This window comes from Palaemon carinicauda, chromosome 16 (assembly GCF_036898095.1).
Source record: "Palaemon carinicauda isolate YSFRI2023 chromosome 16, ASM3689809v2, whole genome shotgun sequence".
Classification (NCBI taxonomy): domain Eukaryota; kingdom Metazoa; phylum Arthropoda; class Malacostraca; order Decapoda; family Palaemonidae; genus Palaemon; species Palaemon carinicauda.
Genome location: NC_090740.1, coordinates 126,029,977 through 126,049,637, shown reverse-complemented (window position 1 = coordinate 126,049,637; position 19,661 = coordinate 126,029,977). Strand labels below are relative to the sequence as shown.

Sequence of the window (19,661 nt, the reverse complement as noted above, 5' to 3'; positions counted from 1 at the left end):
AACTAAGGTAACCGAAAAATTCCTCTTCACTCAGTGGGTTAACTACTGCACTATAATTATTCCGTGGCTACTTTCCATTATTATTATTATTATTATTATTATTATTATTCTTATTATTATTATTATTACCTGCTAGGCTACAATCCTAGCTGGAAAAGCAGAATACTATAAGCCCAAGGGCTCCAACAGGGAAAATAGCCCAGCGAGGAAAGGAAACAAGGAAAACTAAAATCTCTTACGAACAGTATCAACATTGAAATAAATATTTCTTAAATAACCTATAAAAACTTTAGCAAAACCAGAGGAAGAGAAATAAGATAGAATAGTGCGCCCGAGTGTACCCTCAAGCAAGAGATCTCTAACCCAAGATAGTGGAAGACCATGGTACAGAGGTTATGGCACTACCCAAGAGAACAATGGTTTGATTTTGGAGTGTAATTCTCCCACAAGAGCTGCTGACTATAGGTAAAGAGTCTCTTCTATCTTTACCAGGAGAAAGTAGCCACTGAACAATTACAGTGCAGTAGTTAACCCCTTCGGCGAAGAAGAATTGTTTGATAATCCCAGTGTTGTCAGGTGTATAAGGACAGAGGAGAATCTGTAAAGAATAGGCCAGACTATTCGGTGTATGTGTAGGCAAAGTGAAAGCGAACCGTAACCAGAAAGAAGGATCCAATGTAGTACTGTCTGGCCAGTCAAAGGATCCCATAACTCTAATGGTAGTATCTCAACGGGCGGCTTGTGCCCTGGCCAACCTACTACCTACATTTGTTAAGAGTAGAAGAGGCTCTTTGGCTATGGTAAGCAGTTCGTCTATGAGGACACACCAAAATCAAACTATTGTTCTCTAGTCTTGGTTAGTGCCATAGCCTCTGTACCATGGTCTTCCACTGATTTGGGTTAGAGTTCTCTTGTTTGGGGGTACACCCAGGCACACTATTCTATGTCTCCTCATTGCCTTCCCTCAATGGGCTACTTTCAGTGTTGGATCCCTTGGGCTTTAAGCATCCTGGTTTTCCAACTAAGGTTGTAGCTTAGCTAGTAATAATAATATGTATTAAGAAAACGGAGGATATATAGTTTTATTGATAACGAATATCAAAGATTAAACAAATGAATACATAAATAGATAAAAGAAATCGCGCTTGTTGGCACGTTAGAAAAACAGAAAGTAAACACCAGATAATTGAAGGATACGGTGTAAGGGACCTGGCAGAGACCAAGGTTTAAGAACGTTGGGTATATGGTTCAAACCAAGTGTACAGCAACTTAATGAGGCAACAGGGATCACCACAAATAGTGGTGAAGACATCATTGATGGATAAGATTTGGAAGGGGCAAAGCAGTTTTATTTGGAACTTAGCTAAAACTAAATGATTATTGTCAAGAATGAAATTCAATCAAAGGTGAATTGGAATGTAAACAGTAAGGTTAAAAACTAATATATACCTTAGGTAATATTGATAGACATTGGTCATTATAAATTGAACTGGGATTCCGGGTCAAACAGTTGCATATATTTATCACCATCATCCATCATCATCATCATCTCCTCCTACGCCTACTGATGCAAAGGGCCTTGGTTAGATTCTGCTAGTTGTCTCTATCTGGAGCTTTTAAATCAATACTTCTCCATTCATCATTTACTTCACGATTCATAGTCCTCAGCCATGTAGGCCTGAGTCTTCCAACTCTTCTAGTGAATATTAAACCACTGTTCTCTAGTCTTGGGTAGTGCCATAGCCTCTGTACCATGGTCTTCCACTGTCTTGGGTTGGAGTTCTCTTGCTTGAGGGTACACTCAGGCACACTATTCTATCTTATTTTTTTTTTCTTCCTCTTGTTTTTTTGAAATGGTGTGTTGGGCAGGCTTAATAGAAGGGCCTTGGATGCCTGGTGGTTTATCAAGAGGTTGTCTTTTCCTTTTTCTGATTCTTTTTCTTCTCAAAACCATCCTTACTGTCCTCCCTTCAGTTGAAGTGGCTATCCTGGAGGGTATTTAGCCTTGCATGGTGTATCGGCTCCTCCATGTTGACCAGTTTTTCCGACTTTTTACTATAGTCTATGGGTATCATCAATCACTTTGTTTATAATTCTGTACGTATTGTTTTTGTTATAATTCTTGTTAATCTAGTTTTTAAGTATGATGTCTCTTTTTTATTTCTATTAATTCTTATGCTGTCTGGAGACATTGAGCGAAATCCTGGACCAGTACGTCCTAGATTTCGTCAATGTCGTCTTCTGTATTGCAATATTCGTGGTCTTCATGCAAATATCCAAGACCTTACAGTTGCGTCCAGACAGTATGATATTCTTTTGTGCTCAGAAACTTTGGTTTCTAATATGAGGCACTCATCTGAGCTCCTTATAACTGGTTTCAAGAAGCCAATAATGTTGAAACGTGATGCCATCCCTAGGGCCAGGGGAATGGCGGTGTATATTAGGACCGAGTACCCTGCTTCTCATAAGTCCTGCTATCAATGTGGATGTCATGAGATTCAGGTAATAAAAGTTTGTGGCAGGCATAACAACTTTTATTTATGTTCGATCTACCGGAATCCAGACATGGATGATTCTATCTTCGATTGTCTTCTTACCATTATGGCTAAGATACAAGAAGATGATAGAAAGGCTTCCTTTGTCTTTGTTGGTGATTTTAATGCTCACCATAGGGAGTGGTTAAGTTCTATCTCTCCTACCGATCGCCATGGCTTAAGAGCTTTAGACTTTGCCTCTGAATCAGGCTGTGAGCAAATCATAAATGAAGCTACTCACAGGTCTGGTAATTGCTTGGACCTTGTATACACTGACTCCCCTGGCGTTATAACTGGTAAGGTTGGTTCTCCAGTCGGGACATCTGATCATGCCTTGATTTCATTATTAGTGAAGACTGAGCAGCCTGTCCCTGATATATCATATTCTTGTAAAATTTATATGAAATCCCAAGCAGACTGGAATGGGATTTTACATGATCTTTTGTGCTTGAATTGGTCACAATTATATAATAGTGTAGATCCGGTTGTCCCTTTGAATGAGAATCTAGTCAACATAATTGATAGGCGTATCCCTTCTCGTGTGCTAAGGTACCGAGTGAAGGACAAACCGTGGTTCAATAATGATTGTAGACGTGCTTTTTTGGAGAAGCAGGAGGCCTATCAACTTTGGAAGGGTAACAGATCAGATTTGACCTGGAACAACTATACTCAGCTTCGAGCTTTTGCTCAGAGAGTTTATGCCTCAACTGAAAAGGAGTACAATTTAACCATAAAAGAAACACTTTCTGGTACAACTCAGGAACATAAATGGTGGTCTACCCTTAAATCTGCACTCTTTGGTGTAGATGCAACAGTTCCTCCTTTACTTAAACCAGATGGCTCAGTCACTCACTGTCCAAAGGAAAAGGCAACCCTTTTGGCTGATGTTTTTGACAGTAAACAGAGTAATGAAAAACTTGAACTTCCTCATTCCTGTTTTCCTGAGGCTAAACTAACTAGTTTAGCTTTTCGATCTCGTGAGATTAAAGCTCTGTTGATGGACCTTGATGCTTATGGAGGTGTAGACCCAAATGGTATTTTTCCTTTGTTTTTTATAAAGACAGCAGATTTCTTAGCTCCAAAGTTATCTGTTATTTTGCGCAAGTTAGCAAGAAGAGGAGCTTTTAGCACTAGTTGGAGGATTGGTAATGTTACTCCTCTATGTAAATGTGTTTGTGGTAGCTCAAGTCCCACTGATTACCGCCCAATTTCCATAACTCCCATATTATCTAAAGTTTTTGAACGTCTTCTGGCAAAACGTCTTAATAGGTTTGCTGAAGGTAATCATCTACTCCCTAGTTTGCAATTTGGTTTTCGTAAAGGCCTTGGAGCATGTGATGCCCTGCTTACAATCTCCAATGCTGTACAGAAATCCCTTGATTGTGGTCGGGAAGTTCGTATGATTGGCCTTGATTTTAGTGCTGCCTTTGACCGTGTTAATCATGAGGCCCTTGTTTTCAAACTGAAACAGTTGGGAGTGGGTGGGTCGTTTCTTAGCATTATTATTGATTTTTTAAGTAATAGATCTCAAAGAGTTGTTGTTGATGGGCACCATAGTGATTATAGGAATGTGATATCTGGTGTTCCACAGGGTAGTGTTCTTGGCCCATTACTTTTCATACTATATACACATGACATGTGGTTTGGCCTAGAAAACAAGCTTGTTGCATATGCAGATGATGCTACTCTCTTTGCATCAATTCCATCCCCTGAATGTAGATCTAGGGTTGGTGAATCCCTTAATAGAGATTTAGCTAGAATTAGTGCATGGTGCAAATTATGGGGTATGAAGTTGAATCCTAACAAAACTCAAAGTATGATTGTAAGTAGGTCAAGGACGGTGGTTCCTCAACATCCGGATCTCAGTATTGATAATGTTTCTTTAAATATGTATGACTCTTTCAAAATTTTAGGTGTGATTCTCGACAGTAAATTTACTTTTGAGAAACATATAAGGTCTGTGTCTTCTTCAATTTCACAAAAAATAGGCTTATTGAGAAAGTCTTTCAAGATTTTCGGTGATCAATCTATTCTGAAGAAGTGTTTTAATTCTTTCATTCTACCTTGTTTTGAGTATTGTTCTCCTGTCTGGTCTTCAGCTGCTGATTCTCATCTTAATTTGTTGGACAGAAACTTACGGTCTATTAAATTTCTTATTCCTGATCTAGATATTAATCTCTGGCACCGTCGTTCAATTAGTTCATTATGTATGTTGCATAAGATTTTTCACAACTCTGACCATCCTTTACATTCAGATCTCCCTGGACAATTCTATCCTGTTCGTAATACTAGGCAGGCAGTTAATTCTAATAGCCAGGCCTTCTCAATCACGAGGCTTAATACTACGCAGTACTCTAGAAGTTTTATTCCAGCTGTGACCAAGTTGTGGAATGATCTTCCTAATCGGGTGGTTGAATCAGTAGAACTTCAAAAGTTCAAAGTTGGAGCAAATGCTTTTTTGTTGACCAGGCAGACATAGTCTTTTTATAGTTTATTTATGACATATTTGTTTTTGATGTTGTTGATAGTTTATTATATGACATGTCTGTTTTGACGTTGTTTCTTATTTTAGAATGATTTATTGTTAATTTGTTCTCTTCATTTATTTATTTCCTTATTTCCTTTCCTCACTGAGCTATTTTTCCCTGTTGGAGCCCCTGGGCTTATAGCATCTTGCTTTTCCAACTAGGGTTGTAGCTTGGATAGTAATAATAATAATAATAATAATTGTGGTTCCCAGTTGAGAGTTTGGTGAACTAATTTCTCTTGGGGAGTGCGAAGAGCATGCCCAAACCATCTTTATCTGCCCCTCATCATGATCTCATCCACATATGGCACTCGAGCAATCTCTCTTATAGTTTCATTTCTAATCCTGACCTGCCATTCAACTCACAATATTCTTCTGAGGGCTTTATTCTCAAATCTAGATTTGTATATATTAGTTATATATATTAATTTAACCAGCCTTTGTTCATAATATAGGATCCTTTCATATTTCTCATGCTGATGCTGACCTTCTATGAGATATCTATGCCAGATTTCCTATCTTTATATTTTAGGAAATTGTTTTCCTAAATTCATAAAAGGTTTTTAGTCAGTTATAATAAATTCTGGTGAAAGTTTTCATCAAATTGATTCTGTTTAATCAGAGATATTTGATAATCAAATACTTATGATGTGATATTGTTTAAATGGATATTTGATATTTAAGTATTTAATAAGTAACCATGTTATGCAGATTTTTTTTTCTAAACTAGGACAAGTACGTACTTATATGGTTTATTTATCCAGATTTAAACCATTATTGAAAAAAAAAATAAAGGTTTAAATATTGGGTTATACTTGGAATTATAATTTTGAGATTTAATTGGTTCCACATACGAAATAAAACCTCGAAAGAATGATTAATGAAATTATAATCATCCAAATTCCTAAAGATGTTATAGTACTAGAAACTATTATTTCTTATATTCAAACGTTAAATTCCATAAATATGTTCTGCTTAGTAATTAATCATAATAAGGAATAAGTGCATGCAGTGTATTTTAAAATACTGAAGAAAAACTAACACAGGTAAGATGCAGACACAATCATCTGGTTATTTCTCATAGCGACAGAACAGAAACCGAAAATTAACTCATGCAACAGATTTTCTGGATTACCTGGAATTAACTATTTAAACTACTGTGAAAAGAATAGTTTAAATATGGGGTTATACTTGGAATTATATCTCTGATAAAACCGGCAAAATATAAATGGTTCTTCAAATGGAATAAAAAAAACCAAAGAATGAATAATGAAATTACGATTATTCTAATTCCTAAGGATGTCATAGTAATAAAAACTATAATCCTTATATTCAAAGGTTCACTTTCTCACATATCCTACTGAAGAAAGAATTTGTTCTAAGCAGTAAGGAGACATAATAGGGAGTAAGTGCATGCGGCGTATTTGAAAATAGTGTAGAAAAACTGGTTATATATTTTTAATAGCGACGGAACAGAAACCGAAAAGTAACTTCATGCAAATGATTTTCTGGATTACCTGGAATTGACCGTTTAATGCATTCTTGTCCAGAATTTCCTGTTCAGCTTTTTCCAGCTGTTCGGACTTTTCTTTTAGCTTTTGCTTAGCTTCCTCTAGACTCTCCTGGAGAAGCGGAAAAGCATTGCGTATGGAATATCATTAATTATCATTCTTCAACGATTTGGTGATTTAAATCTGGAACGTTCATTCTTGGCCGATTTAAAACTAGAACTTTATTAATGTACTGATGTATAGGTAGAACATTATTGATTGGACTATATAAAGCTAGCATTTAGGTTTATCTAGTTTGAAAATGAAACTTTTATGAATCTTTATTGATTGTCTGGGACAAAGCTGGGCCTTAGATATCTTTCTGGTGTAAAACTAAAATTCGTGATTGGCCGATATCAAGCTTGAACTCTGTAGGATTGGATAATGAAAAGCTAAATCTTTAAAAAGTAATTTTATCAACATTGAACTTGAGTGGTTGGCTGATATAGAGCTTTAGCATTAATAATTGGCTCAATTAAAGCTAGAATATTAACGACAATAGAGTTTAATGAATGGCTGATATAAAGCGAGAAAACTAATAATTAACAGAGGTAAATGTTCTGGTTAAATTAATAACTGACAAAACTAGAAATTAATTGACAAGCTGAAGTGAAGCTAGATCCTAAATGACTGACTAAAGTACAGTTTGAGCTTGAATGGTTAATTCATGCAAATCTATAACTTGAGTGACTATACTCAATTTTTTTTAATGAGGCGCATTTGCACCGACTCGCAGCGGTGCCCTTTTAGCTCGGAAAAAGTTTCCTGCTACCTGATTGGTTAGAATTATCTTGTCCAACCAATCAGCGAGCAGAAAACGTTTCCGAGATAAAAGGGCACCCCTGCGAGCCGGTGCAAATCTGCCTCGCTAAAAAGAATTGACTATAGATGATTTAATATCTAACTGGAGTAAAGCTAGAGCTAGAACAATTTGATGATCTAAGATCAATAACTTTAGCTTAATTATCAACTAGTTTGAAACTAGATTTTAAAACTTTGAGGGATGTAAATTTTTAGCTTGAAGGAAACTGGCTGATTCAAATTAACATTTATAGATGGGCTGATTGAAAACTAGAACTTAATTAACCCTTTGAGCGTCATTGGACGTAATCCACGTCTACTATACCGATTTCCTCCACATTTCTTAGGCTGAGGTTGACCTTCTCTGTGATATCCATTCCAGCTTTTGTTTCTTTATCTTTAAGAATTTTTTTCTCTCATAGATTCATAATAGATCTTTAGCCTGTTGTAATAAAATCCAGTGGGGAGTTTTTCTCAAATTGATTTTGATTAAACACAGATACCGGTATTTGATTTTCTAGTATTTGGTAAGCAACAATGTTGCAATCAAATTCTTTAAAACGAACACAAAAACCTTCATATATGATAGATCTAGCCTGATTTAAGGTACTGTGAAAGATTGAAGCTTTAAATATTGAGTTATAATTGGAATTATAGATTTCAAAAATGGTCAAATGTAATTGATTCTTCAGATGGTATAAAAATAAATCGAAAAGAATGAACAATGAAATTATAATCAATCTAATTTCTAAAGATGTCAGACAGCATTACTAAAACCTATAATCTTTATAACCAAAGGTCTAGTTTCTAAAATATTCTAATGAAAAAAGAATGTGTTCTAAGGATTAAATTAAGATGATAAGGAATAAGTGCATGCAGCGTATTTGAAAATAATGAAGGGAAACTAACATAAAAAGGCCGACTACGTAATCATCTGATTCTCTTCAGCAGCGACAAAACAAAAACCGAAGAGTAACTCGTGCAAAAGATTTCCTGGATTACCTGGAATTGACTGTTTAAGGTATCCTTGTCCAGAATTTCCTTTTCAGCTTTTTCCAGCTGTTCGGACTTTTCTTTTAGCTTTTGCTTGGCTTCCTCTAGACTTCCCTGGAGAAGCGGAAAAGCATTGCGTAAAGCATATCTTTAATGACAACATTCTTCATTGATTTACTGAAAGTCGATTTGAAGCTAGAATATTAATGATTAGTTGATTGGAGAATAGAGTTTAATGATTAGCTGATGTAAAGCTAGAATGTTATTAATTGGATGACCTAAAGCTACTGTTTGAATGATTAACTGACAAAGCTATAAATTAACTGAGAGGCTGATGTGAAGTTAAAACATAAATGATAGACTGAAGTAAGGCTTGAATAATTAATTCATGCAAAGCTAAATATCAAATGACTCGCCAATTTAAACTATAAATTGAGGGCCTGGCCGATGTAAAGCTAAAACTTAAATAATTAAGGGCTTTAAAATTTAACTAATTCAGGGCTACAACCTGAACGTTTTGATGACTTAAAACTTAAAGTTACGCAAAGCTATATAATAATGTTTAACTAGTTTGAAGCAGGAACTTAAAGGAGTCATTGATTTAAATCTATAACTTAAAGGAGTTTGGCAGATTTTTAATTAAAGATTTATTAATTTGCTGATTCAAACTTAACCCTTTGAGCGCCATTGGATTTACGTCCATTATTTTATCTCCTTTAAACACCATATGATGTAATATACACCGAGTAATAACAATTTCTCATCTTTCCTTCATTATTTAAACACATGAAAATATTATAAAAAGAAAAAAAAACGTAATATTATATATGCACAGAAAAGAAATGTAGTCCACCATACGATGAAAATGTTTGCAAAGTCCTATCTTGTATGGTTTTTTGTGCCCAGATGACTTGATTAAAATGTCCCAAAAAAGGGGCCTGGGGCTTGAATGCCAAATCATTTGGTGAGAAGTTGGGGCTCAAAGGGTTAAATATTTGGTTGAGGTAAAGCTAAAACTTAAATAATTGGCTAACATGAAGCCATGACTTCAATGATTGGCTAACATAAAGCTATGAGTTCAATGACTGGCTAGCATAAAGCTATGACATCAACGATTGGCTAACATAAAGCTATGACTTCAATGATTGGCTAACATAAAGCTATGACGTCAATGATTGGCTAACATAAAGCTACGACTTCAATGATTGGCTAACATAAAGCTTCGACTTCAATGATTGGCTAACATAAAGCTACGACTTCAATGATTGGCTAACAGAAAGCTATGAGTTCAATGACAGGCTAACATAAAGGTATGACTTCAATGATTGGCTAACATAAAGCTATGACTTCAATGATTGGCTAACATAAAGCTATGAGTTCAATGACTGGCTAGCATAAAGCTATGACGTCAACGATTGGCTAACATAAAGCTATGACTTCAATGATTGGCTAACATAAAGCTATGACGTCAATGATTGGCTAACATAAAGCTACGACTTCAATGATTGGCTAACATAAAGCTTCGACTTCAATGATTGGCTAACATAAAGCTACGACTTCAATGATTGGCTAACAGAAAGCTATGAGTTCAATGACTGGCTAACATAAAGGTATGACTTCAATGATTGGCTAACATGAGGCTATGAGTTCAATGGTTGGCTAACGTAAAGCTATGACGTCAATGATTGGCTAACATAAAGCTATGAGTTCAATGATTGGCTAACATAAAGCTATGAGTTCAATGACTGGCTAACACAAAGCTATGACTTCAATGATTGTCTGATGTAAAGCTAGGACACCAGTGATTGGCTGATGTAATGACTGTTTATGTAAAGTTAACACTTTGGTGATTGGTTGATTTGAATTTAGAATTTAATGATTGTCAGATGTAGGGCTAGAGCCCTAAGGTACTGGTGGCGTATATCAAATACAGCAATGATAAAATATATTTTGAATTTTAAAGTCAACATACGTTACTTTTTGATCAGGGAGTTTGTTTATTTGTTGTTTGAAAAGAATCTTTGTATCCAAGTTATAATAAGTCTACTTCTTCTTCTTTGTCTACATCTTTTCCCACTTCTATGTGGGGTCGATGTTTCTGGTCAGCTTTCTCCATCTACCTCTGTCCCACACCTCATCACCGGTTAATCCCTTTAAGTTATAATAAGTCTGCTGGTTTTTATTATTATGGCTCGAAAGAGTGTAGACGAGAATTACTGGCCATCAATGATTGTGATGTTGAATGAATCAAAATCGATATGTAATCAATATTCTTGTCAACCACTAAGGGATCAAATTGGTATCTTTGAATCACTTAACTTCAAATAATGAAAATTAAAAGTTTGGTAGTTGACAAGGGAGCAAAGAATATTTTTACTCTATAAAATAAAGAATGTTAAGATATTTCATACAGCATAGTGACTTACTATTGTATGTATTCTAGTAATTAAGGTTCTGTACCCGTAATAAATTTCAAGATAGGCTGGAAGGGAGAATTATTCTGTATCCATAATGAATTTCATGATAGGCTGGAAGGGAGAATTATTCTGTATCCATAATGAATTTCATGATAGGCTGGAAGGGAGAATTATTCTGTATCCATAATGAATTTCATGATAGGCTGGAAGGGAGAATTATTCTGTATCCATAATGAATTTCATGATAGGCTGGAAGGGAGAATTATTCTGTATCCATAATGAATTTCATGATAGGCTGGAAGGGCAAATTAAGTTTTATTTAGAGCTGCAACTCTGGTAGAATTGGACTCCATGGTTATTAACACTTGGCAGAATTTTATGGCGAAAGTAAATATTTTTTTTCAGTCGTATCATAAAAAATGGTATAGATTAGGAAGAGGCTTTGGGATACAGTAGACATTCCAGCATTATTTTTTTTAACTGTTTTTTTTTTTTTAAATTTAGCAATAACATTTACTGAATTTTGCACAAGGGAAAATATTTAATCTGAACATAATTTCCTTAGGGACAAAAGCAAGTATTCCTATTAAAAGGTTTCTCACTGTAATGATACAATTAAGTTAGGTTTATTAGGTTATCGAGTTGAAATATTCTCCAAATCAAGTAATAATGTTTAAATGTAATTGTCTGGTTGTGTGTAGTTGTAAAAATGTTTATGTGGTTGAGTTTCCTATTATATTTACTCTTCTTTGCAATATCAAGTTTACTTTGGGCGTAAGTTCTGTCCTCAGTTACAAACTTCATGTTGGTTGAAGACAGATTTAAAATGATTTTCTGAATGTCAGTGAAAATTCTTATACAGAGGCTGTATAAGTTAATGTAGAAATTTCTCATGGACATAGTCCCTTGTTCTTTATTTCAATAAAATATCTGTCATTTCTGGATAATTAAGAAATTCATAGGTATGAAATGATTGATTACATTCTTTGATGAATTGAGTGAGTTTTTTTATGTATATATCAATATGTTTGGTCAAAATCATCAGTTTCTTAATAAGAAAATATAATTTTACTGAATTCTTTTCCAGTGAAATGTCATTTTTATAAAACAAGCATGAAGGAAAGATTTCTCACCATAAGTTTAATCAGAAATTAACCCAAATAATTGGTTAATAGATGCATAATAACATCAAAAGTTCCTCCTAGCGACTGCCATGTGAACCATTCTAACGAATTTCTTGAAATACCAACATACAATTCTAGTTTAAAATGGATAGGCCATTGTATATTAGCGAAAGAATTAAATAGCCAAGCCTCATCCGAAACTAAACTAACAATACCTCATTTTATATTAGTTTTCCCTAAGTGTCTTTTTCGAAAAATTAGTGTAAGATTTGATGGATGCTCTTACAAAAATAACAAGAGATGAACTCAGTTTGCTAAATCCATAAATGATTTATTCTAACTAAGAAATCTCTAAGGGGATTAGAATAAATATGCTACATGAGTGAAAATAAAAATTTTCAGAGAGAAATAAGTAAATAAAACGTTTTTCGAGTTTTTCTATTGGAATAAAATTATCCGAATTTACCGGTTGGGAAAACGTGCAGTTACAGATATTATGGATTACCTGAGATTTAGAGTTAATAGCATTCTTGTCCAGGATTTCCTTTTCAGCGTTTTGAAGCCTTTCAGTTTTTTCTTTTAATTTTTTCTTGGTGTCTTCTAGACTCTCCTACAGCAGTGAATAAAAGTTCAGTTAATAAATATCTTCATCATGAAATCAAGGAATAGATTTTCTTTCATTTCACGGAAAATATATATGACAAGTCAAAATTAGTTGGGTTCATAGATTACTATAATATTATTCTTTCTACATTGCTGAAATAAAATGGAACAATATCTACGTCTAAAACTGGCAGATAGAGAAAGGGGAAGAACAACCTGAACGATTTGATTTAGTTTTAAAAATTAATTTTAGATTCTGCTATGCCAAAATGATATTAGACTTTGAGTTCTATAGGTACTTCACTCAAAATATATATGATTTTCTTTAATTGAGGGAAGTATTTGAAAGGGGGTGTGTCTCCTTACTGATATCTAAAGGAATTATGAAAATTGAAAGATTAACAAATGTAATCTAATGCAATCGCAGGATAAGTAGGGAATGAATATTTAGGATTAGTTGAAGGATGTTATTCCTCTAAAAATATATTTTTAAACATGGATTTAGTTGTGATGAATGCCGTGGTAGTCTGAGATGAGGACTGTCCAAACAAAAATCGAATGTTTTACATAGCTAAGTCTCAGATGATGAAGGAACTTTTCTTCGACCGATTCCCTGTTGGTAAAACGTCAATGACAATTACAGTTGAGATATTAATGTACGTCAAAAAAAAGAAAAAAAAAAAGAAAAAAAAATAATTACTTTGAAATTTTTTTCGATGAATTGTTCTCAGAGTTGTTAAGTTTTGCCCATGACAATATCTTAATATCTCTGGTCACTTATCCTTGTACAGTTTTACACGTGCTGTATATCGTGGACAAGACTTTGTGTTCAATGGAGGTAACTCAAGAGGTCCAGAATTAGGGGGAAATATTGCAATTGAACTATGAATCAAAAGTCGAGAGGTTGGACAGCAAGAAAGAAGAAAAAAGCGGAACAAAGAAATAGTAAAAAGTTAGGAATAAAAAATCCTGAAATGATGTCGACAATACATCTATAATATTGTTTCAATTCGGGAAATTTTTCTTTGTCGTAATGACGTCAGACTTTCTTTTGACAAATTAAGATCGTTAGTTTGTTAATAGCTAACTTTCGTAATAAATTTCAACTAGCCGAAGGACTTCTTCAACTTCGATTAGCAGATAATTCTATGAATATGTATCACAAATCCCAATGAGAAGAAAATCAGGAGAGAAATACAATATAAATAAGAGATGTAGAGAGAGAGAGAGAGAGAGAGAGAGAGAGAGAGAGAGAGAGAGAGAGAGAGAAAGAGAGAGAAAGAGAGAGAGAGAGAGAGAGAAAGGTGCCGAGTATGATGATGTGAATTTCTCTACGTGAAAATATAATGATTTACCTGAATTTTATTATTATAATCATTCTTGTCCAGAATCTGCCTCTCAGCATTTTGGAGCTGTTTGCTTTTGTCTTCCAGTTTATGCCTGGCTGCTTCTAGCTCCTCCTACAGTGGTAGTTCAAACTTATGTTAACAAATTTCACAAGCATGAAGAGCATTAACTTATTTATTCCTTCTAATAACCTATATGACATTGAACGTATACTATATGCAAATTTGGATGAATAATAATTTCTTCCTTCCATGAATAAGTGAGACAGGAAATGGCATTTAAAATCAGCATAAAAAGCGAAAAAAAAATAAGTACCTTCTCACGTATTCGAGTATTTCTATATAACAATAGGTAGTAGGTTGGCCAGGGGACCAGCCACCCGTTGAGCTACTACCGCTAGAGAGTTATTGGATCCTTTAACTGGCCATACTGTACTACATTGTATCCCTCTCTCTGGTTACAGCTGCTTTTTCCTTTGCCTACACATACATTACATTGAATAGTCTGGCATATTCTTTACACGTTCTCCTGTTCCCATACAACTGACAACAATAAGATTACCAAACAAATCTTCTTTGTCCAAGGGGGTTAACTACCGCAATGTAATTGTGCAATGGCCACTTTCCTCTTGGTAGGGGTAGAAGAGACTCTTTAACTATGGTAAGCAAATCTTCTAGGAGAAAGACACTCCAAAATCAAACCACTGTTCTCTTGGGTAGTGCCATAGCCTCTGTACCATGGTCTTCCACTGTCTTGGGTTAGCGTTCTCTTGCTTGAGGGTACACTCGGGCACACTATTCCATCTTGTTTCTCTTCCTCTTCTTTTATTTTCTTAAGGTTTTGTAATCTATATTTGAAATATCTAATTAAATGTTGTTACATTTCTTAAAAGATCTTATTTTGATTGTTCATTACTTCTCTTATAGATTATTTATTTCCTTGTTTTCTTTTCTCACTGGGCTATTTGTCCCTGTTGGAACCCTCGGGCTTATAGGATCCTGCTTTTCCAGCTAGGGTTGTAGCTCATCAAGTAATAATAATAATAATAATAATAATAATAATAATAATAATAATAATAATAATAATAATGATAATAATAATAGGACTCTGAAAGATGATTTCAAATTCCAATAGTCGGGTAGTATCAAGTTCCCTTGGAGAACGTGGACATTCCTCATCATTAAGTTACAAGTTCACGAAGAATCTCCAAATATTTCAATAATAGATATTTCAAAGTAATGAGCCTCTTCTATGGTATACTTCAAATGAGATCTTGAATAGATATTACAACATATAAGTGATGCAGCCGCTTGAAGAAGCATTCGATTTTGAAGTCTGGCTGAGATAAGATATGGTATAGTATTCTGCAATCATGCAGGGAATGAACAGATGTGGTAACGTCTCTGATTGGTGAACGCTAGACTGGGCTTAGAGTCCCGCTCAAACTCGTTAGTTTCTTTCTTCGCTGCAACCTCACAATCCTTGTGAGCTAAGGATGGTGGGTGGTTTGGGGGCCTATAGATCTATCTGCTGAGTCATCGGCACCCACTGTCTGGCTCTCCTGGATTCTAGCTTGGGTGGAGAGGGGTCTTTGGCGTTGATCATATGTACATATGGTCAGTCTCTAGGGCATTGTCGTGCTTGATAGAGCAATGTCACTATCTCTAGCCTTTGCCATTCATGAGCGGCCATTAAACCTTTGAAGCCTTTAAAATTGCATATCTTTATGTGGATATCTAAACCAATCACTAACCACAAGAAAGGATTCAAAACTTGTCATTCATAATTATTCTAGAAAGTTCCAGAGTTTGATAAGGTAATGCATGTATTCTTTCAAACAGCATACACAGGCGTCTAATTGTTGATTGACCTTAGCTTGGCGTAATAAATATCTTACGTTCATGTTCTGGCAAATTACAGTTGGCAAGATGAAAGTTTTCATTCCTGCCTTTATTATTTTTCCTTTCTGATTCATAAAACTATTCAGAATTTTCTTCTTGAGTCTTCTAGCTAGGAAAAGTTGTAAGCAACGGAGTATTATCATCGTTTTCTTTCCTTGAAGTTCATTCTTTGTTCAACCAGAGTGATCTTCATAACTACTCTTAAGGTCATGCATTTTGCTCTTGTGAATCATAACACTATTTTTAGTGACCATAAAGGAACCTTTGTCTACACAGACTATTTTTCTTACATGAATTACCACTGAACAGTTTGAGTTTTTTAAACTTTTTTCTTCGGTAAATTTGAGACCTTCATTGGCACTTTTCCACTAAGATACTCTTATACGAATATTTGGACGTCATATAAAAGACACTTTATTTTACCATATCTATGCGAATTTCCACATTCTCAGCTGTAGGAAATATATATTGATGGATGGGCATAATAAAGTGCTTGAATGGAAATTATTCTTGGACTGATCCAGGATAAAAAAGGTATTTACTATGGTATTAAAAATTTACAAGGAATAAAATTTAATATTGATCAGTTTTGAGACTGATACAATTTAGCAATTCTTTACATCAAGCTAATCTACTGCAAGATGTAAACCATTTTGAAAAGGATTTACCGTATTTCCCGTGTGATAAGACGCTACAAGTGGTAAGACGCACCCTTTAATTAGCAAAGCATTTTTGGGAAAAAAAAAATTTGAGATTTTACAATTCCTAGCAGCAATTCCTGGTCCGAAACTCTAGTGAGATTTTGTCTAGCACAGTAAATTTTCGTATTTTAGGTATATTGGCAAATGCTCAAGTTAATATTAATTAGTTGAACACCAGTTATCTGAATTTATTTACATATTAATAGAAGAAAACACAACAACTATTTTTTTAGTGTTCCAAGTGTTGTTTACATAAAAGCAGTGTTGATAAATGTTAATAAAATTTTGGTAAAGAAGTAATATTCCAGTAACATTTTCCAAATTTATCATATAGCCTACATATTTTCTCACAAACTTAATTAGTGATAAAAAAAGTCTAGAAATTCCTCTATGTGGACTACTTTTGCTACTGTATGTGACTCTAGCTCTAGTTTTCTGCTAACTTGGTAACGCTGCACTCAACTAACAGTGAAAGGTTTTTTTTTTTTAAGTTGTATTCAGTAACTGTTTGTTTGTATTATTTCGGAACTCAGGCAACAAATTCAGTATCAAAATATTGCTTTATTACAAAATATAAAAAAAAAAATATGAGAAAATAAATATATACTGCATAAACAACTAATATGAACTGTAATAGCGTCGTCTCCTAGGAGACCACTACACAGTTGTTTGCTTGTAGAAGGAAGTTAGCGAGTCATCAGCTGATTACCAAAACAAATAACTTGCTATTGCACTATAATAAACGAAGCATAATATGAAAATATTTTTTTATTACATATGAATGATAATTAGTGGTTTATATTTTATGACTGTTGAGTGAGTATTTGTAAGTGATTAGTTGGGTGTTTGAGGGTTGTCAAACTTCCCTAAACAAATTTTTCTTAGTGTTAAGACGCAGGGTGATTTTTGCAGTAATTTTTCAGGAAAAAAGGTGCGTCTTATGACACGGGAAATACGGTAATTTCTATAGGAAATAAGGTAGATTCACATATATCAACAATTAATCAAATGAACATTATAAATACTTTATAGCTGATAGTAAAAGAGAGATAGTCAAAAGAATTTCTTGAAATATCAGTGGAAATAGTCGGGTAACGTAAGTAATGCATTACCTGAAATTTAGTATTTTGAGCAATCTTCTCCAAAATATCCTTCTCAGCCTTTTGTAGTTGTTCGTTCTTTTCTTTTAAATTTCTTTGGGATGTTTCTAGTTTCTCCTACAGCAGCAGATAAAATATCTGTTAGTTAGTTAATTACCATGACTTACATACTTATATTTATATGTATACATATATGTTTATATATATATATATATATATATATATATATATATATATATATATACACACACACACATATATATATATACACATATATATACATATATATATATATATATATATATATATATATATATATATATATATATATAAATATATTCATATATGAGTGTATGTATTACAGCCACTTCAGATAAATGGCAAAAAACTTGATTGGAGTTAGTACTTTCGTCTCATTGCTCACTTATCGAACTCTCACTGGAAGCAAATATACAAGCATATCATATGTATACAGAAGGGGACCATAAACGGTTAGTTTTTTATGATTCGAGATGAGTTTGATTTAAGAAAAGATAAGACAGGATTACTGGAAAACAGATCATGGCTTTGATTTGAATTATGAACCCGGAGACAGTAAATGAAGATTCGGCGTTATTTCTTAGAAGTCTTTAATGTCAATTACTTTCTTGGCCCCAAAACAACCGTGTTGATGACCTAAGCTAAGCCAATGACCAATATAGAATAATTACATTATGAACAATTAACATTTCATATCACAATATTGTCATTTCCGGAGCTATTCGTAATCAAAGAAATTTTCAATGTACAAATGTATTTAAACACTATGTTTATATCTAGTTTTTGGAATACGGGAATCAAATCTGAAAAATATTCATGAAATGGTATACAATGTTTATCATTTATTCCTTCACTTTCATCTATATCTTTCTTTCTTAATTTTATTCGTACAATTTAAATAAAAAAAGGCTACTTTAGAAAGCAGATATTGGTGAAAATTTCTCCAATTATGGTAAACTCATCTATGTATCCAAAGCTGCACATAGAGGAAATAAACAGAAAACTTCATATTTTTAGAATGGGCTGAATAGTCGTAAATATATAAATTATTAGTTGGCTTTCTGAATATAGGAAATTTATATCAATCGTCTTATCTAACAATCAAAACATCTAAAACTGGAATACTGTTATTTCCTTCCATTTCTATATTAAATCTTATGGATGGAGCGAATGAATTAATGATAGCAACGAAACCCCGAAGGTTACAGGCCAATTACATCCTGAAATAAATGTATTTTAACTAAATTAAGGACACTATGGTTTTTGAGGGTCCAGCCTACTCCTGGAAGACCTCTGGAAAAGGGATCTATAAACTATATCAACTTTGTAGTATACTTTCTATGTAGTGGAATAATTAAGGTTACTAGGTAACTTTAGGTATAGTATATGCTACTAACCACTACATTGACAATGATACTTTAAAACTGAAAAAAAAAAAATATATTCGATATTCATAGATCGGAAAAAGATAGATCAATATACTTAATAAACTAATTAAGGCATTAACTAATGATGTACTTAGATAAGATGTTAAAATTACATGCATGACCTCGGCTGTCCTATGAAGTAGTTGCTAAAAATATTTGTTCTATCTCCTCATAAAAAAATTAGAAACCACAGGTTGGCAACATCAGCTTTGCTCCAAACTTCATGATCTCTGTCGTTCGTTAAAATCGTTGGTGACTGGCATCTTGTGTGTACCGAGGTCAAGTCTTGCCCAGTTAGTCCTAAGTGAGGTTTACACGGTCGAACACTTCGTCGAACGTGGATCGACAGACAAGTATTTGTAGTGATGTTCGAGCAAGTTGTCGAACACGTTCCTCCAACGGTTCGAAGAGAGTCAGATCTAGCCTGACTTCTGTGGGCGGGGCTTCATTGTCCACAAACCTTATGCTCTGTGACTGACTCCACCTCTTCGGACCGTTTGACAAGCAGGTTCGACAACCCGGTTTGACGAACAGTTCGACCGTGTAAAACCCGCAATAGATTGCTCAGTTAGTCATAGATTTTCTCTAGCATAGGCC

The 19,661-nt window shown here is 34.1% G+C and overlaps 1 protein-coding gene across 1 annotated transcript in view; it reads right to left on the bottom strand.

Annotated features, from left to right (window-relative positions):
• LOC137655561 (myosin heavy chain, clone 203-like) overlaps positions 1 to 18,778 on the bottom strand; it is a 31,431-nt gene extending 12,653 nt beyond the window's left edge. The window contains exons 1-6 of the mRNA XM_068389459.1: positions 18,737 to 18,778; positions 17,611 to 17,715; positions 13,905 to 14,009; positions 12,452 to 12,556; positions 8,415 to 8,519; positions 6,579 to 6,683 (exon numbers count right to left, since the gene is read on the bottom strand). Coding sequence (XP_068245560.1) covers positions 6,579 to 6,683; positions 8,415 to 8,519; positions 12,452 to 12,556; positions 13,905 to 14,009; positions 17,611 to 17,715; positions 18,737 to 18,778 — 567 coding nt within the window. The remainder of the gene's footprint in view (positions 1 to 6,578; positions 6,684 to 8,414; positions 8,520 to 12,451; positions 12,557 to 13,904; positions 14,010 to 17,610; positions 17,716 to 18,736) is intronic.
• Positions 18,779 to 19,661: the final 883 nt, after the last annotated feature.